This window comes from Colias philodice, chromosome 25 (genome assembly GCF_061535455.1).
Source record: "Colias philodice isolate Cphi_HAF_F1 chromosome 25, ilColPhil1 Martin Lab GWU primary, whole genome shotgun sequence".
In the NCBI taxonomy this organism is placed as follows: Eukaryota; Metazoa; Arthropoda; class Insecta; order Lepidoptera; family Pieridae; genus Colias; species Colias philodice.
The window spans coordinates 4919162-4942506 of record NC_143110.1 but is presented as its reverse complement, the minus strand read 5'-3'; the positions used below and the strand labels follow the sequence as shown (position 1 = coordinate 4942506).

Genomic DNA, 23345 nt, shown 5'->3' with positions numbered 1-23345 from the left:
GCAAAGTACATAAAAACGAATACATACCTAGTATAAACTGTATATGCATTTATCAATATATTTTGTTATAGTAGATAGGTTGAACTTTCTTAATAATATAAAAGAAAGTATAATGTTGTTTCGCTCTAATATTTAAAATTAACAAATAAACATTTATTTTTCCTTATTCGCTTATTAATATTTTTATGCTTGTTTCTGTCATAATATAATAAGGAAATATTTAAGGACTGACTTTTATTGTTGTTGTTTTGTTGAATAAAAACCATTTTCGTTAAAACAAGTTTTATTTACAATTATAATATTAAATTTATTGCTTCGATTAGCTATAAATTGTTGAGAATCATTTCCTTAAAATAAGATCACATTTATGAAGTTCTTTCTATAAAGCTTCGTGCAGCGGCCGTTGCGTTGATCAAACATGGCGTCGTAAATGTCGCTGACATTATAGCGTCTGACCAACTTGAATACGTGGCTAATAAAGTCGCTAGAATACCTAACAGCATAACAATTACAGCCAGAACAATATCATACCATTTTACATTATATTCGTCCATTTCCTCTGTACCCATTCGTTTCAAAGTCGTTTTGAATGTGTGATATCTTGTGCTAATAGACTCGCATAAGCGGGGCGGTTTTGACAGCTCGTTATGATTCCCAAATCCGTTGTTGTCTATGAGCATTATTTTTTCATCTGGCAACATATCGCTTTTTGTCAAAAGTGACTTTTTGTAGCAGAGTCTTAAGAAAAATAACGGCGGGAATATGAACATTAATGGGCCGGTAAGCGTTGAGCCTATTAACCCCATAACGAGGTCGAATCTCGGCACCGATTCACCGAGGAATACTGCTAATGCTATAATACTGGAGCGGATTAGGCAGCGTCGTAAGCAGAACTCTGAAAATAGAAAATATTGTATTTATTGAAACTTGTTCTCTGTTCTATACGTTTAAAAGGTTTTACGATTCGATATGGATTTTTTACTTGGGTATACATAATTCAATAGCCACAAGTCACATAATTTAAGCTAATCATACATAATAGATAAACTGTAGATTTATTTTAATAAATTCGATGAAAAATATTGCATGGACGTTATAAACTAGAGCTATATATACATTTTGTCGCACTTTGTAATTAATTGAATTCAATTAAATAATGACTAAAATTGACTCAATCCAGACCTCTAGGTATTTTCAGTAAGTCTTCAATATGCTGGAATAGCGCGGAGTTACCGACCGCACTGGAGAGGCAGAGCTGCAGGGTTACCAGTAATGCCACTATGTATAGAGTTATTGAGGGTGGCATGCCTGTAAAAATTGATAAAACGTAGCTTTAGCAAAATGTGCAATGAAGAACCTAGTCACCTTTACTAGACATTTTATTAATCGTAATAATAATATAAGGATGCTTGATAAACACCATTTAATAGTATAATGAAACATGGAGAATTCGTTTTTTTTAATTTAACGTAAGTACCATTTTTCAAACCCGATGCTCGGTATTTATTTACTTACTGTAACTTGATTTATAAACGACGACGGACGACACACTACACAATACGAGCGTATTGCATAATATTTAATTAAGTAAAATAAATTGCGGGTAACAACAAATTTTACTGTGAGCAGTACCTACACCCAACAGAGCAACGATCATGATACATTACATAGAAATGCTCCAGAAAATGCTCTGGTTTATCAATGGTTGGTTTATATCAGTTTATATCTACCCTTACGAACATTTCAGAACGTAATATAGTTTACCTATTTGTTGAATCATAATATTGGTTTTGATAAAAAAAAAATCTGCACTGTATACAACATTTGCCAACATCAATCATGTTGGCAAATCAAATAAATAAATAAATAAAATACTATCCTAGGTAACTCACCCTGCAATATATTATTCTCGACATTATTCCCATATCTATTAGCAGCAAGGAATGACGTCACAGTGAACATGGCGCCGGTGACCGCGAAGCCGCCGAGCACGGCCGTGTGGATGCGGCGACTGTCCTTCATGTCCACTTGCAGGGTTAGCAGCATGGGGTGGATGTCGAACTGTTGGAAAATAAAGTATATTTGGAAAATTTATATTGTTTTTTTTTTTTTTTATATAAAGGTAGTTACAGCAATTTACAGAATTCTATATGTTATCTTAAGGTGCATTGGATAAAACGAGCGAATGGTCATTCTAACCCGACTATGTCAAATTCTTTTAGTGTAAACAGTATTGAGTATTATATGTTCGAAAAGATTCTATGCAATGTTCTAAATACTGTACAACACTGAATACGAGTTTTCGTTCACACAAAAAGATCACGAAAGAATGCTTTTGCTCTATGTTGCTCTATGTTGAAGTAAATGCACCGTGAAATGAATAGTTCAAGGTGTAGGCTGACAACTGTGATGCGATTTTTTTAAGGATCTTAATATACAAAAATATTGTTAAAGCATTAAGCCATTTCTTCTTTGTACATATATTTAAACTGCCATTCATATATGAATAAGAGATGAAAATTATGACGTAAATATCAGATAGGTTACAACATATGTACATACATATAATATGGAACACAACAATCAACATACTTTACATAGTTTGATATTATGTTTTAGTGCAAAGCCACGAAATAAAAATCGAAAGTTAGTTCTCTTTATCATAAACTAGATGGCGTTAGTAACGCACTAAAAATTAAATTTAAAATTCACAAATCCCAACCAAATCATTCATACTGTATTTATTTCTTACTAGCGGTCCGCCCCGGCTTCGCCCGTGGCATATATTTACGTTTTCTCTCCATAAGAACCATCCTCGTACTTTAAGGAATATAATAAAAAAGAATTATCGAAATCGGTCCACCCGTTCACGCGTGATGCCGTGACCAAGGAAAACGGGTTTCATTTATATATATATACTAGCGGTCCGCCCCGGCTTCGCCCGTGGTACATATTTACGTTTTCTCTACATAAGAACCATCCTCGTACTTCAAGGAATATAATAAAAAAAGAATTATCGAAATCGGTTCAGCCGTTCTCGAGTTATGCGCTTACCAACACATTTTGCGATTCATTTTTATATTATAGATATACATATATAGATTTCCTAACTTACACGTCTCATACCTGATAAACCATGATCCCATACGCCACAAGGAAGTCCCTGGTACTGGGACGGTACTCCAACACGTCTCCCGACGCGGGGGGAGACGTGTCGTCCGTGATGATGCACGTCCATGTGGATACAGCCACTGTGGTCACTATGAACACGGATGCAACTGCTATTGGTCTGAAAATTATGTTCATGAGGTCATATTTAAATCCTTAAAAATATGTACATATAAAATTGAAATAGATATACCTACTATAGGCTGTAGAGAACACTTTTAATTTTACTCAAATATCATGACCGAATGGAATCAATTTTAAGTGTCCACGAGTTTAAGTTTGGTCGATAATTTAATTGTTATCAATAATAATTTAGGGGTTTTAAAAATGGATGATTTTTTCAGGTTATATTTATATTGATTCTAAATAGGGACTAACTTCATATCCTTCGGTGATCCAAGCCACATGACAGGACACAGCAGTAGACCAATGACGACCATCCACACGCAGTACGTGATTCTGACGTCACCATCCGTTATCTTCCACCAAAATAATTGCATACTTTGCGATGCTGTAAATAAATATTGGTTAATACGTAAAAGTAGACTGTTTATTTTGGAAGATCTTGTCTTGTGACAAATCTATACTAATATTATAAAGCTGAAAAGTTTGAGTTATGAAACAGTATTTCAAAATTTCAAATGCCTGTTCTGATATTATATACTTATACTATTAACGTTACGGTAGGATTAAAATCAGTAAAGTGTATTTTTAACTCTTCATTGTGTAAAGAGGATCTTATACAAAATTAATATTCACAAAAAAACTACTAAGGTACTATCTGATAATTGGTACCAAATATAAAATTGGGGACGCCAGCGCTGAACACGGTTGCGTCAATTAGAAATGTAACAATACTGCGAGAGGTTTTCCCAAAAGCTAGCTCTGCCACTGCTGCGTAAGGAAACCTGTAATATAATAGTAAAATGTAGGAATTACACATAAACTGAAACATATAATACGTACTAATATAACAGATTAGTAAATAAATATTTGCCTCATATATCTCAAAAGACGCCATCTATCGATAAATTACAAGATTGACAAAGTTTGCGTATTTTTCTATGCGTTTTTTTACTTGAAAATATTTTTTAACACGGTTCATATTTATTATCTAGGTTTAATTTTTAGTAAAAAAGTAATTATATTTCTCACCGACGTTTTTCTCTAATATTTGGGGCGATGTCATGGGCGAGAATCCAGCTCCTGCCGAGCAAAACTGCGGTATATAGTTGTAGAGCAACTACCGCGAATACTAACGGTATTCCGTACAGTCCTATTAATATAAAATAAAATTAAATGCTTTAAATACATATAAAATTGGTGAAATAATATAATAATTATCTAAAGTACATGCGGGTACTATGGTCTATGGATATAAGCAATTATTATTAGTCAGATTATCTATATGACCGACTGACGACTCTACCTAAAAATTGCACCATTATAAATCCTTTCAATGGACAATTGACGATAATAATTATACTTTGTTTGCATAGTTCTTGTATTAGCATGCTACAATTACAGTATGTATCTACTGAAATGCTATCTTTCTCGTGAGAATGTGGTTTCTAACGTTTCTAATATCAAATTGCGCATAACCAAATAGCATCAATGGGTAGTGGGTACGCATTATAGCGGCTGATATCTACTCTAAAACATTATATAAGTGCCTAGTAAGTATATATAGTATAGTAGGTACCTACTATATTATCACAAATTAATTTTGTTCTCTCTGAAGTCACAGATCTTTGTTTTTCAATATCTTACCTAAGTACCATTTTATGCAATAGTTATTAATTACCACAAATTAAAATATGTACATAAATAGTTTATAGAAAGACGTCGATGATGCTAAAATATCTTGCTTTTCTTTATTTAATAGCCTTCAATTCATTCTTTAAAAAATCCTCATCTCCTTTATTTAACATGATGTAGGCAAGTTATATTTACCAGTTACATCTATGCTACCAAAACATATTCACCACAAGAGATGATGCTCTTCGGCAAAGCGACCACCGGGAAGACGCCAAACAGGTCTATTATGCATAACACAGTGAACAGCACGCTGAGCCCTCCAGTGGTCTCCCCAGCAGTGTAGCGATCGTGGTACATGGCCACATGGGTGGGCTTGGTTAGTACGGAGCCGTGGCTTTCGAAGATTCGGGGTAGCTTCATGTTTTGGTCGCTGAAAAGGATTTTTAATATAATATTTTTGACGTGAAAGCACATGATGTTAATGGAATTTTACTTGAGTGCTAAACGTTTAGAATTTCGATCGATTATCGTAAAAGTTCATTATGCTACGCTTTTTAATGTTAGGTTAACTCCCATTCTTAATTTACGTGATTATATGTATATATATTTTTATTTTTTTTAGCATTGTCTCAGCTTTGTTTAGCTTTTCCGTACAAAATAAGCTTTTCTGCAAAATCTCTGTCATACATTATATTATGTACTATCATATTCATGTTTTATGTTGTTGAATTGCATGTACGTAAACCTAAGTATATTGAAACTTAATACATAATTCTTTTATACATGTGTTTGTTATCTTATTTCTCCTAAAAAATAAAATGGGTTTATGGATGGTTTGATAAACAATTGGAGCCGGACGGTAGCGCTATTTGCGATTTGTCAATACATCTTTTTAATTAGGAAAACAGATTTGACTTTTTTATACTGCTCAAGTTTTGTGAATCCATTACATATTATGCACCTTGCATTTGTAAAGGCCGCTTATTGTTTTGCCCTTTAACTTACGGTATACATAAAACATGCCCAAGTTACTTTGTCATTTATTTAATTAATTGAATTAATTACATTTGCGGCAGGACAATCAGGTGCCCCAACGCAAGGCAAATAAACAGAAAACAATGTATAAGTTGCTGTTATGAACTCTTCGCTTTTTATACGGTTAATGTTGTATAGAAACATGTTACAAACGAGCCGCCCCTACCCAGTAGGCATTTATTAGCAAATAATGTAATTCGTTTTTAAATACAAATTAATTCACGCATATTCACGCGTAGCTATGCCTCCGTGACTGCATTTATTATGCGTGCGAAATATGTGTAAATTAACTATGAATAAAATATATATTCTTGCATATAGTATGTATACTTTCAAATCGTTATAATATTAAATAGTAATATCTGAAACATTCTCTATTCGTTATTATTACCCTTATGATCTAATGTTATTACCACTAATATCTTCTAGATAAATTAACTCAGAGTTATGTGATCTTTTTATTTCATAAATCCTTACTAATATTATAAATGCAAAAGTAACTCTGTCTGTCTGTCTGTTACTCAATCATGCCTAAACTACTGAACCAATTTGCATGAAATTTGGTATGGAGATATTTTGATACCCGAGAAAGGACATAGGCTACCTTTTATTGTGAAATATGTACCACGGGCGAAGCCGGGGCGGACCACTATACTAGTATAATATAAATAGATTAGTAAGCAATATTGACCCGTATAAAAACTATCTTACATGGCTCAATATATCAAGACTGATTACTAATTAGGTTGAAACAGAAAGAAATATGTTTATTCGGCATCAAAACGACAGGTGATGTTGTTTACAAGAAATTATAACGCATTTCTTTGACGAGTACCGCAGCCGAAGGTAATTACTTTGAATAATGCTTGAAAAACATCGTGAAAGCCTGATATGTAATGCAGGCACGACCCACTCGTTGATTTATTCCCTAGTTTCTCATTTGATTTTATTTTCTATTATTGTACATTGCACAATCAGTCTACGATCCGTAGGTAATTAGAACTATAGTCTACTAGCTTTCCGCCCGCGGCTTCGCCCGCTTTGTCTAGAACATAATAAATTATATACTAAACCTTCCTCTTGAATCACTCTATCTATTTAAAAAAACCGCATCAAAATGCGTTGCGTAGTTTTAAAGATTTAAGCATACATAGGGACATAGGGACAGAGAAAGCGACTTTGTTTTATATACTATACTAGCTGCTCCGCGCGGTTTCACCCCCGTGGCTCCACTCCTATTGCCCGTAGCGTGATGAAATATAGCCTATAACCTTCCTCGATAAATGGGCTATCTAACACCGAAAGAATTTTTCAAATCGGACCAGTAGTTCCCGAGATTAGTGCGTTCAAACAAACAAACAAACAAACAAACTCTTCAGCTTTATAATATTAGTATAGATTAGCTTTCCGCCCGCGGCTTCGCCCGCGCAGTCAAAGAAAACCCGCATAGTTCCCGTTCCAATGGAATTTCCGGGATTGCGTCATTTTCCCGGGATAAAAAGTAGCCTATGTCCTTTCTCGGGTATCAAAATATCTCCATACCAAATTTCATGAAAATTGGTTCAGTAGTTTAGGCGTGATTGAGTAACAGACAGACAGACAGAGTTACTTTCGCATTTATAATATTAGTATGGATAGATGCTCATATTAATGCCTTTGCGTGATATACAATAGCGAAGTGCGTTACAATGTTGTGTCAACGATAAAAGACAGTTTAATTACGTGTAATTATACGTATATACTTATTTACTTTACAATTATTATCAGCTAAAGGTGTCTAACGGCCGCGCCACGCACGCCCGCGCCGGCTGCGGCCGCGGCGCGGCGGTGGCAAAACAAAGTATTTAAAATATATTATTAAATGGGTACTACGGCATTGTATTTTCTACTATAGGTTTGTCGAAGTTGTTATATGCAAATATGCGAGCAATTAAAAAAGGCGCTATGGGCGGCACAAAAACTTGAGAACAGCAGGGACAAATTTAGCAGTCGCCATAGATGGCAATGACGAGAGCCGGGTTTTCTTGCGGCGCCTTTCGATATTATAGTCGTCTGATCGTCCCTACGTTTATAAATGAAAATGTTAGTATTTATTCTTTTAATCAAGGTATGGAAAATAACAAAATGTTCGCTTCTTTATATTAGAAAAGGTTAATTTACTATAATAAGCAATGAAATAATTTTAGCACTTGTAAGAAAACAAGTAGAGTCTGCTGTACTACCTATATCGGAATTTGGGTGCAGCTATGCACAAATCCGGCAAAAAATATTGGTATTTTTATTAGAGCCTAACTTCAATTAACACGTTCACTGCGGCATGTCCAGTATCGGGCCATCAGCGACTACACCACAGTGCGGCGCCCAAAATCGCAGTTTTCACCGTGGTGCGGCGAGGTTTTTTATATGTTAATCAATGACTAGAAAAGAGACAAATATATTTTTGTGATCACAGTTTGAAGTAGGACTCAATTTCGTTTAAAAATCGTATGGCAAAATATTGGACACACGCATAGAAAAGAAACCGTTTCTTTTGTGTGCGGCATGTCAAATATTTTGCCATGGACAAGCACCTCATGCCGCACTGTACTGCGAGCGCGCCGCGTGTCAATCTCGCATAGTGATGTACCAGGACCGCACGCGTCGTTATCAAATTTTTAAATGACAATGATACCTTAGAGGCTTTAGTTTTTTTACTTTCTTTTATTTTGTAGCATAAATGCAAAAATGTGATGACAGTTGTGAAAATAATATAAAACATTAAAACAAAAGTTACTGAACAAATTAAAACAAAAGTTACTGAACAATTTCCTGATAGTACTCTATCAAGTACCTTGTTTTATATGTGTTTTTTTTTTGTATCGACGATCTCGTTATCTGTTAACAAACAGACACAATTGATTTATATCGATATCGATGTTTTATTTTACAGTGTTTCCCATCGCTATTACTGTAAACATGCCGTATCAACGCAGTGCGGGATGGCAAATAATTTTTCACAAAATCAGGGGTTTACATTTTCCCTCATATCTTTTAAACTATTGAGTCAAACTAAAAGCTATTTATGCGGTATATACAAGACTATATATACTATTATCCGAAAAAAAAAATTTTGAAATATCTTGAAATTTCATGAAATTATTAACCTTCAAAGTCAGTAGGTGCGATGTGATAAAAATGGCTCATGACGCACAGTGGTGAACTTGCCGATGTGAAGTATTGAAGACATGCCGCAACAACGGTAAGTTTGGCATTTTAGGTGCCGCAGTGAACGTGTTAAGGGAACGATAAAAACAAATCATTTCAATACACCTAATTAGATAGTCAAAATACAAATTTGTAAGGCGTTACTACTGTACATTTATTTTAAAATAGCTCTACATGTTGTGCTCGAAATAAACAAACAATAAACAAAATATCGTAAATTAACAGTATGTTTTTATTTAACTAATGAGATTAAAGAACAAATGACTTCTTTAAAGTTAAAGACGATTATTCAAAAGCGGAAAGGTTATCCTGAAGCTCCATAAGTGTGATAATCTTATCGTAAAACAATACAGTAGTTTGGTGCTCTTATTTTTATAAATAAAGGTTACCAAATATAAATTATAAAATACCATTGTATATGTACATAAAGTTTATCAATTACAATGTATGTTAACCGTATCTTAAATTATTAAATTACTATCTAAATTGCCAAGATCTGAAGATGACGCCTGACACGCGTTAGGTCTAACATAAAATTAAATTGGGCTAATTGACCAAGGACAATGTATAATACAAGATCGTTATTATAAATAAGGGAATGGTAACAAAGTAGGTAGATTTAGTTACTTATTTCATTTTATCAAACTCTTATTAGAAACCTCAAAGACCCTGTAATTGATTTACCAAATAATGAAGCCTAATAAATACAATCGAAGACCTTCCCGTAGACACAAATTTCGCCGTTATTAATCAGCATGGTGGCCAAGTTAGGGTCGGAAGTCGTACATATCATCAAGCTTTTGCTTGAAAGAAAAACAAAATAGCCTATTTCGGCGATTAGATTACAAGTATAAAAATGTGCAGATAAGTGCTATAAAAAAATGAAAATTGCAATAAACAAGAAGTTTGGAAAGTCGGAGATCATAGTGAATTATTATTGCTCCAAATCACCATAAATGTAAACAAAATTTACGAAATTTGTATTTTTGTAAAAAGACATAAATATCTTTTTAACACATATACAGCCGTCATCCAAATCGACTTGTTTATAATAAAACACCCAAGACCACTTTATATACCAAAAATTGTCATGCTATGTGTATTCGTATATTTAATAAACTTCCGGAAACTATAAAAATGTTAAATATCGGTCCTTTTAAGACAAAACTCATATAGAGTGGCTAAATAATAAAAATTTCTTGTATCGGATTATTTAAATTTGTGACATTGAATGTTTAATTTTGACGAATGAATATATAATATAATGTGTACCTTTTATGATGTGACAAAGAAATAATGTACTTTTTATATAAAATAATGTTGCGGAGCTGATAATATAATTTGTTCGCCATTTATGGTTAATGTGTTGATTCGACCTATAATGTAGGTAATTTGTTATCTTTGTACACACATTATGCAAATATAGAGATTTATTTATTTATTTATGTATTAAAAATTTAAAAATAAACAATTCTTATTTTCCACGCCATATTTGAAACTTGCATTCGTGCGAATCCATCGGTTTCCATCTGAGTAGCTCCTAATGCAATTTAATTGCACATTCGATACTTAGAACCGTTAAAATTCCGTCCGCCATTTTAAATGTTAGTAATTGGCGGCGTCTCGTTGGCTGCACTCAGTTATACACACCCACTCGTGTTTACCACTAAAGATGCTGCTGCTGCGTGTTAGAATTCATTTGAATAAACTAAGATAGCCAATACATGGAAGTAGATATACTTGTCAATAGGAAATGTGTCTGCCGACTGAAAATTATATGGAATCGCTTTTCAGATAAAATAAGAAAGATCGTGTGTGCCGAACACACATGTCAGAAGTGAAACTTCTTTGATTCAAAGATACCAAAATCGTCGCCTTACTCCATGACGTGATTGTATTTCCAGGACGCGACCTTGAAATTTTACTCTCAACGCGCCTAAAGAAGTTTCACTTCAAAAATTAAGGTCCTAAAAACTTTGTACCAACATAAAGCGGCACATACATTATAGGTACATACCGTAACAACATAATATGTACCTGCCTACATAGGTATATCTACCTATCAACTTACCTATGTTCTGACTTCTGATGAATCTGATTTATATTAAATCTTTTATTTGGATTGTATTTAGCATCAATTGCTCTAAGTGACAATTAAAATAGAGGTCGATATTTTTCGAATCATGCGACAACATGAATGCAGACAATTGAACTCCGAAGAACTATTTTCAATCCAATTCATACTAATATTATAAATGCGAAAGTAACTCTGTCTGTCTGTCTGTTACTCAATCACGCCTAAACTACTGAACCAATTTGCATGAAATTTGGTATGGAGATATTTTGTTATCCGAGAAAGGACATAGGCTACCTTTTATTGCGAAATATGTACCACGGGCGAAGCCGGGGCGGACCTCTTGTATGCTATAGATTATTATGGTAAATAATAAATGATAAAAACTTTTAATGAAAACATAATACGTGCTATTACCTAGATATTGTTTTTATTCCCATGAACTAAAAATGGAAAAAACATATGAAATGATTATCAAGGATATTAATCATCAAACCCAATTAGCTTATAAATTGCATTGCCTATCAGATAAGCTACCTCGGTAGTTAATACAGTAGCACCTCGTTAAGTCGAACCTCGATAAGTCAAAAACCTCCAAATCTCGAAAAAATGTCTTGTTCCCTTCCCTTCAAACCCGAAAACCTCTATTACTTGAAATTTTGTCCCTCTGTTAGTCGAAATAATCACCGAGTCCCTCCAAGCCATTTTGGTACATATTTTCATTCTATAACTCGAAAAATCAAATTTGACCTCTGTATCTCGAACATAGCAACGTTTTATTTTACAACCAGTACACTATTGTTTCTTAGAAAACATTTTAGGAGTATACGATAATTAATTTATGACTCACGAAACACGTGTTTGCGTTAAGTATCTGATGACGAAATTATCGATTCAGTAGCTCAGAAAACCGATACTAATGATTAAGATGACATAGAAGACGTGAATAGTACATGCGCTCCATGGGTTTCCATCAAAGAGGCAAGAACCGTATTGAATACCTTACGAAATTTTATAAAGCAAACCAGTATCTTTGAAAAAGAAGAATTTTCTGCTCTTTATAGATTATAAAATGCTAGAGAACAACCAAATTATCTAAAGCAAAAAAAATACTGACTTTTTTAATGCCATATTTTTTATTTTAAAATGATTTGAAATAATGTTGATTTATAATAAATAAAAACATGTTTGTGACCTCTGCAAGTTGAATTTTAATTTATTTTACCTCTGTAACTCAAAATTGATAAGAATAAACCTCAAACTCCTTATGTCGAATCAAAATCCGCCTAAGTCGAAATCCTCCATAAGTTGAAAACTCTATAACTCGAATTTTTTGGCGTCTCCCTTGATATTCGACTTATAGAGGTGCTACTGTAGTTGTTTTCGTTTCTTTCGACAATTAAGATTCCTTGCATACAATGTTTTAATTTTTATGCAATTTTATGGTTGTTTATTTATTTAATTTGACAGTAAATACTTCAACTATGGGAAAAAATATCTAAACTAGGTAATATTGCAAAGCTGAAGAGTTTGTTTGTTTGAACGCGCTAATCTAAGGAACTACTGGTCCGATTTGAAAAAATATTTCGGTGTTAGATAGCCCATTTATCGAAGAAGGCTTTATATCATCACACTAAGCTAAGATCAACAGGAGCGGAGCCAAGCGGGTGTAAGCACGGGGCGCGTCTAGAAGATAGAAATGATCATAATAATATACACAGACACAAACCAAATGTAAACTGTACCTAATCATCAAATCAAAAGCTTTTACAATTTCTTAAAAAAAAACTTGTTTGTAATTTACTCATTATCTGTTGCCCACAGCTTCGCCTGCGTGGAAAAGATAAATTTTCATGGTACAAACTTTCACCCCCTTTTTGATCCCCTTGCGGGATGAATTTTCTAAAATCCTTTCTTAAGGGAACGCCTACGTTTTGACATCTACCTGCATGCCAAATTTCAGCTCGATACGTCCAGTGGTTTGGGCTGTGCGTTGATAGATCACTATATCAGTCACCTTTGAGTTTTATACATAATATATACCTATATATAGATTCCCATTTTTCTTCAATTTCGGAGTCTATCGATTATTATTTTAACAATCGATTATAATTGAAAATTTATTAAGTTTTATCGACACTCCATAATTAAGTTATCAAGTTGCGTGACATCTCAATCAGCGACGTATTTTTTATATCATGTACATGTACTTACAGTCAGTCATAAAATGTTTCAATTTTTTTAAGATATCTATATGTTGACATCGACTTCTCAGCGCTTAGTATAATTACATAGGTACTAAATAGAGTCACAATTAGGTGGAGTCATTGATTAAGAGAAGAAGATGACAAAAAGTTCAAGAACATTTTATTGAGAAAACAAATTTAAAGTAGACATTGGCAAAAAGTCCACCAACAAAAATAAAATAGAAAATGCAATAAAATTTGACATTTACGTGTTTTTGTCTGTAGGTGTGTTCCTCCGTAAAAACATCCACCACGTCTTACCTAAATGGTTTTGATGAAAATATAGATGTTTATAAACTGTCACAAACGCTGTAAAAGTCAGGTAAAATTAATTTGCACTATATTTAATCGACTTATAAAAAGGTGTTGTTTTCTATGTTGTTATGTCTTTTTAGTTTTTATGTTCGTTACCTACCTTAGGCGTCAGAACATGGTCAGAACTCCGTAATTTATAAACAGATGTACTGTATGTATGTAGGTAAGTATTTTTTTCTAAAGAATCTACATGGCTATTTTTGATTGGGCCAAATAAATAAATTGCATCTAAACTTCACTAGTTTTATTTTATTAACTCGCAATAAAGATTATTTAAACTGGTCCTATGTAACTACTAACTACATCCGAAAAAGTTTCAACAACATGGGTTCGGCAGTTGTTATTATAAAAGATACGTGGACAACTTTATAGAAAATGGTATTTATAACATACGATTAATATTTCATATTTTATTTTCATAATTCGCACAATTTTTGCTTCTTTATTACCCTATGATTTTGCTAGGTACTTACAAGGAATCTGGAAAATTATTATCTACTAGTGGTCCGCCCCGGCTTCGCCCGTGGTACATATTTACGTTTTCTCTACATAAGAACCATCCTCGTACTTCAAGGAATATAATAGAAAAGAATTATCGAAATCGGTTCAGCCGTTCACACGTGATGCCGTGACAACGCGAAACGGGTGCGGACCCGCCGCCTTTTTATAGCTCCCGCCGCGAAGCGCGTCGAACGCGGCAACTGATACACAAAAATAATCCTTATGGCATGTAATTCACGCGCGATGACTTATAGCGTATTTCATGTATAACTTTGGTGTTTCTACACCGATTTACATGATTCTTTTACTATAACCTGCCCAGGAGTATGAAGAATAATTGTGCCAAATTTCGTTAAAATCCGTCGTGTAGTTTTTGTTTCTATAACGAATATACAGACAGACAGACAGACAGACAGACAGACAGACAGACAGACAAAAATTTTACTGATTGCATTTTTGGCATCAGTAGCGATCCCTTATCACCCCTTCATAGTTTTTTTTTAAATATATTTCATGTACCTACAGAATTGGCCACTCTACAGATTTATTATAAGTATAGATAATTATTCCGAATGTGAAATACTTAAGTGTTTTTACTTCACGCATTATATAGCTTCAATATATTATTATCTGTTTTGAATGCATGCAGCTCGATTAAATATGCAAAATGACACATTTTATATATATTCAATAACCGAGAATATGAAAAAGCTATAATATCATTACCTATCATTGGCAATTGACAATTAACAGGATCCTTAATTCAACCAGAAGTAACACAGGTCGTTCACCTCAACCGTAATTTGTAAGTTCAATACCCATACTTGGGATAAATTAAGAAGACGCGAAAACGCATATTTATTTGGCTGCACGGCACGGACGGCACGGCACGGTTTAAAGAACCGGTTTATGATTATTATAAAAGGTCTTAATAAAAAAGGAGAAAATAAAAAAGCGCGCGAACATCCGCTAAGAATCGGACTGTCATCAAATAATTAATAATTAAAGAGATAAGTGCCGTAATTTTACGCATAAACGAATTTTTAGTTGATCTGAATTCTGAATGCAGTTTAAACAATTTATTTTATAAAAAAAAGGTCGTTGACGCAAGGAAGTACAAATCCAGATTCTAATAAGAGACCAATCGAAAAATAAAAAAAATACAACCGAATATAGAGCTTCCATCACTCCTCCTTTGGGAACATCGGTTAAAAGGAGGCATTTTATTTAAATACAGATATGAGATAACTAGATAATAAATATTAATGTTATATAGTTCTAAAATGTCATGGTACCTACATCCGGGCCGTGCAGCCAAATAAATATGCGTTTTCGCGTCTTCTTAATTTATCCCAAGTATGGGTATTGAACTTACAAATTACGGTTGAGGTGAACGACCTGTGTTCCTTCTGGTTGAATTAAGGATCCTGTTAATTGTCAATTGCCAATGATATACTTAGTTAGATTAGTTTGCGATTATTAATTTTGAATCTTTTTACAATTAAACTCTTAAACCGAAAAAAAAAGTTGTGTGGTTTTATGAAACCACGGTAAAAGTGAAACTGGCACAAAATTATCGTATTTGTACGATAATTATCGTACGGTTCGACCGTCATGCGACATGCGCTACACAGACCAAAAAGTTTGAGACGATGTAATAAAAGTTTCACTTTAAAAGATGAGAGTGAAATTCCAAAGATTTTGTAGAGCTCGATGTAGAGTAACAACAATGATTTTAATTTGTATTTTTTTGGCTTTGCTATAAGTACTTTCTATGTGTTTAGGGTCTGTAGAGGTCTTTACTTGTAGATTACTATTTTTAAATATTCAGTGAAACTCTTTTTAAGAGTGGGAATAAAGCAAAATTGCCAATCTTCTATTAGATGATACCTACGTGTAATATTCAAGGCCAAATCTAAAAAATAAAATATATAAAACTAGATGATATTTTCGAGGATTCTGTTTGATCAAAAACATAAAATATTAAAATTGAGTCGATATTTTTTATCGATTTAGATTAAGTAGGTAGTAATTTTGCGTTATACCCACTCTCGAAACGATATTTCGTTAGATTGATATTTCATATAATCACGTACCTATGTGTTATTTATCTGTAATCTATGTGTGTACAATTTTTATTAACATAGTAATTATTGAATAATAGTTTTGACTTATGATCGTTACATTCAGATAGTCATCTGATTCCAAGAAGCTTATATCTTATACACTGGAGATTTCGGTATGAACATTTGACGTGTAACAAGAAAATTGTTGTGTTTTATCACTTTCACACCTAACTTGGTATTGCCACTGTTAATACGAAGTTTTCCCAAGGCTACTATGTATGCTGTAATATTCTGTGCAAAAGGTTAGTTTTTGTACATGAGTTTGTTGATAAATTGCCAACAACGTCATTCAGAAGCATTGTTGGATGAGACAATTATTATTTATGCTAAATAAAATAAGTATCTGAACCAATTATTAAAAAGCGATACTCCCTGATTATGGGTAGTTACCATAATAAAATTGTAGCAACTCTCACTTTGACAATATGGCATAAGTGTCAAAAAAATTGCGTCGCTTCGAATATTTAAGTTAATATTGTTGCGTATTTAATAAATATTTTCCGAATATAAATAATGTATTGCATTGTGAAAAATTGCAGAAGTTTTTGGACACCAAATTCTGGCATAAAATTTCACAGGCAAGTGTAAATTTACGCTATTTACAATATTCCTCAATACTCATGCATTTACCTATTTAGAATCATTTTCATGGCAAAAATCGTCAATTTTATCATCATTTTAGTAATCAATCATGCTAAATATCTTCTATCTATCTTCTTTTCCTAATAATTTCATCATTTTTCAATAAACCAATATAACAAGTAAGGTATCCATGATGACGAGTTTTTACGGATAGCGAAGAGAAAATATTGTAATAGTTAACAAAATTATGATGAACATTTAGAACACCATTTCAAAGATTTTTATACTAGTAATGAAACAACGCACGACATCGATATTGCACTCACATGTGGTTTTATGTTTGTTCTTCTTTAACATAGAAATTAATAGTTCTTTTAACTTACAGAATTTTTTTTGTTTTACTGATTTCAGCTTTCCAAAAATGAAATAAAAAGAAATAAATGGCTGTCCATAGTGCCTATCAAGGGTAAAATTTATCAACATGCCAGAATATGCAGATTGCATTTTAAGCCTGAGGATTACGGTCCAAAAAAAATACCTTTTGAAAAGTGCTATACCTTTTTATTTACCACATTCTTGTTACTGCGTCTCAACTGTGGATAAAGTAATTTTAATTATATTATAATTAACCACCATGAAACCATTAGTAACCGTAAGTACCTGAAAGACATACGAATTTCTGAGAACTGTAATATCGTTACCACACATCAACACTAGCGATGCAACTCTCCCTTTGGAATATTGAAAAGTTTTAGACTGAAGCTTGAGTAACCAAAACGATGTTTTAATGTATGTAGCACTCATTTTAATTAAAAAATCGTAGTATGAGATCAAAAGTTATCAAGCGTTATTTAAAACTATCATTCTCTACCAATTAAAATGGTATGTACCTATAAAGATGATAATTATTCATGTAAGTTGACCAGTTATATTATAATATAAATACTGTTAAAAATATATGTCGTTATTATTTATAGACCATGATTTTTAGTTTTTTTTATTTCGAAAAATCCTGAATATGTACAAACCAGTGTGGTCACCCACAGAAAGAGACAAAAAACAACACTGACGTCATTCAAGGTTATATTTTCTTGTGACAAGTTAATGGTCATAGTGCAATCTCCAGTGTATTAGTGATTAGATACACAGAACAGTAAAGATACTGTTCTGTGATTAGATATAAGCTTCTTGTCTGATTCCATACACAAGACTAGAGACCACAGAGCAAGTAATATTGGACTAGACTTACAATGTGGCCTAATTTATACGAGTGTATGCAACTCAACAGACAATTTGATATAGTTAGGCAGAATAGAAATCATTCCTTTGTCTATCTATACTAATATTAAAGAGCTGAAGAGTTTGTTTGTTTAATAATCTCAGGAACTATTGGTCCGATTTAAAAAATTCATTCGGTGTTAGATAGCCCATTTATCGAGGAAGGCTATAGAGTATAGGCTATACATATATCATCTCGCTAAGACCAACAAGAGCGGAGCAATGCGGGTTAAACCGCGGGGCACAGCTAGTATTATAATAAAGTAATTTAATTTCGAACTTTTCGAACACAATGTTATCCTAATCAATACCTATTCTGACAAATTTTTGTCTCAGTTATAAAATAATTAAATATTCATCCAATTCCCTAATAAATTACGCGCACAGTTACTTTATTAATTTAATTCTGATCATCGCTGCAGCTGTTACAAAAATAATAATTTATTAATGTGTAAAATATGTAAAATGATAAGTAAACTTCCATAACACTTTCTATAAAATTATATAGAGCATAATATGCTGTAAATTAAGTAAGTAGGTTGTTACTTAGGTTTAATCATTAAAATTTCCATTTCTTTACATATTCCCATTCTATTCATTTCACAAATTATATCATGTTTAGGCTTAATTGTTAAATAATTTCCTTAAAAAATAATTCTCTTGATTTCTATATGATCAATCAAACAAGACAAAAACATAATTTGGCTTTTAATGCTATAGAGGATAAGTATATTAATTTTTAAATATTTGTTATTTATTTAATGTAAATCGATTGTTTAATTGATTAAAAATAATATTAAATTATTATCCATTGCTAACCTTTTATTTTATTTTCGCACAAATAACACTAGAACATTTTCAAAACATTTTGTGTGCACAGCACTTTAAAAAAAATAATGCATTCACACCTTAAAACACAGCACCACTCCAAACAGTTTTAATTTAAATAATTAAAAATATTAAATATGGCTGACAACGTGTTGCGGCCAAAGCTATACAATTCTGCGGCTAGGATTAACCTAATAAGACCATTCTGCCGCACGAGCGGACAGTCCGGCCGAAACTTGCATTTTCGATATTTATTTTAATATCGGGTTCACTTTTTCATGAATGACGTCAGCGGCCAAGGACCTCTTTACAAGTTTTAAGGGTCATTGCAAGCTGACGAAGTAATACGGGATGAATAATTTGAAATTTCGTTAATCTTGCAGGCTCTACAGAAATACGCAATTTAGGAATGAATTAGGTACTGTAAACTTATTCTATTGACGATATTACTTTGATTATTAGTTACAGCTATTTTGAGAAATTTTTTTGTGACCCTAAATCTTGCCTTTCCACAAAACTCTATTATAGGAAAACTTCATAAAAGACTATTTCATAACGCTGTACGTTATACAGAAGAAAGGGTAAGGTAACACAGGTAAGGTAATTAGATATTTATTTATCATCGTGATATATTGATGTAGGTACCTACCTATGGATGAATGTCATCATAATGAGAAAGTCGATTTCGATCTCCAGGATTTTTAGGACCTACGCATTATTGTGGTATTATCTATACCTGTGATCTATACGTACATACTAATATTATAAAGCTCAAGAGTTTGTTTGTTTGAACGCGCTAATCTCAGGATCTTACTGGTTCGATTTGAAAAATTTGCAAACTAGCTGTGCCTCGCAGTTTCACTCGTGAGTCGTGAGCAAAACTACAAGTAGGAACTTTTCAGTAGGTATTAATAAGTAACATGGTTTTGTTTCAATGTACCTACCTTGCTGTTTATCATATTCAATGCAAGTCTATCACGTTCACTGCGGCATGTCCAGTATCGGGCCATCAGCGACTACACCACAGTGCGGCGCCCAAAATCGCAGTTTTCACCGTGGTGCGGCGAGGTTTTTTATATGTTAATCAATGACTAGAAAAGAGACAAATATATTTTTGTGATCACAGTTTGAAGTAGGACTCCATTTCGTTTAAAAGTCGTATGGCAAAATATTGGACACAACGCATAGAAAAGAAACCGTTTCTTTTGTGTGCGGCATGTCAAATATTTTGCCATGGACAAGCACCTCATGCCGCACTGTACTGCGAGCGCGCCGCGTGTCAGTCGTGATGCACCAGGTCCGAAGCACTTTTCTTTTGAGTTTTTTTAAATGACAATGATACCTTAGAGGCTTTAGTTTTTTTACTTTCTTTTATTTCGTAGAATATATGCAAAAATGTGATGACAGTTGTGAAAATAATATAAAACATTAAAACAAAAGTTACTGAACAAATTCAAACAAATCTCGTTATCTGTTAACAAACAGACTGAAATATACAAAATTGATTTATATCGATATCGATGTTTTATTCTACAGTGTTTCCCATCGCTATTACTGTAAACATGCCGTATCAACGCAGTGCGGGATGGCAAATAATTTTTCACAAAATCAGGGGTTTACATTTTCCCTCATATCTTTTAAACTATTGGGTCAAACTAAAAGCTATTTATGCGGTATATACTAGACTCTATTATCTGAAAAAAAAATTTTGAAATATCTTGAAATTTCATGAAATTATTAACCTTCAAAGTCAGAAGGTGCGATGTGATAAAAATGGCTCATGAAGCACAGTGGTGAACTTGCCGATGTGAAGTATGGAAGACATGCCGCAACAACGGTAAGTTGGGCATTTTAGGTGCCGCAGTGAACGTGATATGTGGTCTATATATTAATTTAATATTATAAATAAAATACATCTCTCGATCATTACTGATGCATGAACCGTTAAACAAATTTATGGACGACACATTGCTTGGATAGTTTATACCATTGTATCACGTAACGTGTCTTGTTTGCACTCCATAATATTGCCTAATTACAGACAATAAAAAACTTGTAAAAACGAATGGGGTGACATTTCTACACATACCTTAATGGAGGGCGCAAAACAAAAACAAATTTAACAATTATTTTAATTGCTGTCATACATATACATAATCCATACTAATATTATAAATGCGAAAGTAACTCTGTCTGTCTGTCTGTTACTCAATCACGCCTGAACTACTGAACCAATTTGCATGAAATTTGGTATAGACATATTTTGATACCCGAGAAAGGACATAGGATAGGTTTTATCCCGGAAATCCTACGGGAACGGGTTTTTCTTTAAAAACGCGGGCGAAGCCGCGGGCGGAAAGCTAGTAAGTATTATATAAATGAATAGGAACGCATTGCCTTCCCGTAGGTAAGAGTTCCCACTGCCACGGTAGTATTAAATAATCATAATAGTCATTTATTATTGTTTTTAAACGCAGATTTGCATACCTATACCTACTTGATCAGACTTCATGCAGTGGAATGCGCTCTATCGAGAATTTTTTGAGTGACAAGGTGAAATTTAAAGTGATATGAATTGACCAAATGTTGATAAGTATTTTTTTTAATATATAAGTGAAGAAGATAAAATGTTGCATCTGCATCGGCCAGTAACAATGTTAATTGTTAATAGCGGACTGTAATTGGCTGAATTTTTTTCTCATGAAATAATTAGCACCTAAACGATAGAGAAGTAAACAATATTTTCACGTACGGCGGTATTTTTAAATAACATGTCCAATTAAAATTTTGTCCGTATGAAAGGTCATCATTTATTACGTTACAACAATATAAAATGCTTTTAAAAAGGCTAATGTAGGTAATTCTGATACATAATTAAGACGATGAAGGTGCCACCTTATAAAAATCTTCATGAATTTCAAGCTGTTTACGTGTAGTGCTTTCGGCAAACAGGCATTTCTTTTCGTCTATCATCAAATATTTTGGCCCAAATTAAACACTTTAATTTGATGCTCACAATAATACACAAAGTGCAATAATATGGATACAAATCAATGGCCTTATCTTGTTCAATTTTATATAAATTTAGAAGTTTTCTTATAAAAATACAATTAATACATTACGCGCGCGACTGTCCCCATCTTTGTGTAATCCAATACCTACCATTAAATTGAAGCAATATTTTGTTGATACAAAACCACACAATATACCTACTTAACATAATCTGTGTGCGATAGTACTTCAAAGTCTTCATCCACTATGTGACCTAAATTGTCAATCGTAATACGTTTCGGTTGGTACAAACTTGGTACCTACAAACGAAAAAGTTTAAAATAATTCAGGGAATTTCACGCAGTCTTATAGACAAGTGTCGTAAAATTTTACATGAAGAATATATAATTAAAAAAAAGAGCAATAACATCGTCGGTAAAGCAAAGCTAAGCAAAATCTCCAAATATTTACTTATTTTGTCGAATTTATTTGACACAAATAATTATAGTACTTACTTAGGTACCTACTACTTACTTCATAATACGTGATAATACGTATGCACTTTGCATGCTGAATCGTATGCTGTTTTCAATGATGCCAAGGTTTTTCAGACACAAAAAAGTTACCTATTTCAAGAATCTGCGTTTTCGGAAACTTCGATTATTGCCTACTCGTCTTCCATTCTAGAATTCTAGAATTCAGTCTTGTATTATCGAAGTATACACTTAATAGCTATCAGAATAATACCTTAGGCACGCAGGAATAGGTTAAAAGTTGAAACCTAAACAGCTTAGCGCAGTGCAGGTTAAACTCTACTTACTGTATGCAGGTCAGCTTAGTCATTAGTGGTTTAGTATTTGCGCGGCAATTATAATTCCTTCCTAGTAGGAAACGCTATACGCTGTTGCAGTGTTGCATAACCTAATAATTAATAATGGGTTAATAAGACTAGAACGAAATTAGATCACTATCACTAATTGATATACACTTGTAAGTAATTGTATCAACGTTCGATCCCCGGTTGACCCAAAAAAATTAATAAAGTCCCACGAAAGTATCCGAAACCAATTGATAGTGCGAAATAATTACGCAGGACATAAACCGGAAAGTCCAGAGAATATAATAAATAATAATCCTGTCTCTATAATGGTCAAAGCCTGATCAAAGCATGACAGTCGGGGTGGACAACGGATAATTTGTAAAATAAGAACGGTCTTTGAATGCACGGAGAATAAGCCA

General features: G+C 33.1%; 1 protein-coding gene across 2 annotated transcripts; it reads right to left on the bottom strand.

Annotated features, from left to right (window-relative positions):
- Nucleotides 1-265: 265 nt before the first annotated feature.
- Nucleotides 266-22950, bottom strand: LOC149477359 (uncharacterized). Of its 2 annotated transcripts, none has more exons than XM_089710889.1 (9): nucleotides 22927-22950; nucleotides 5154-5356; nucleotides 4324-4444; nucleotides 3964-4076; nucleotides 3547-3679; nucleotides 3127-3289; nucleotides 1893-2061; nucleotides 1183-1308; nucleotides 266-895 (listed from the first exon to the last, which is right to left on the bottom strand). In XM_089710889.1, exons 1-9 carry the CDS (start codon nucleotides 22947-22949, stop codon nucleotides 366-368), a joined length of 1581 nt encoding a protein of 526 aa, XP_089567015.1. In that variant the 5' UTR covers nucleotide 22950; the 3' UTR covers nucleotides 266-365. The 2 variants fall into 2 exon arrangements, with proteins under 2 accessions (XP_089567015.1, XP_089567016.1); XM_089710890.1 differs by lacking the exon at nucleotides 22927-22950 and adding an exon at nucleotides 19107-19364.
- Between the last annotated feature and the right edge of the window lie 395 nt (nucleotides 22951-23345).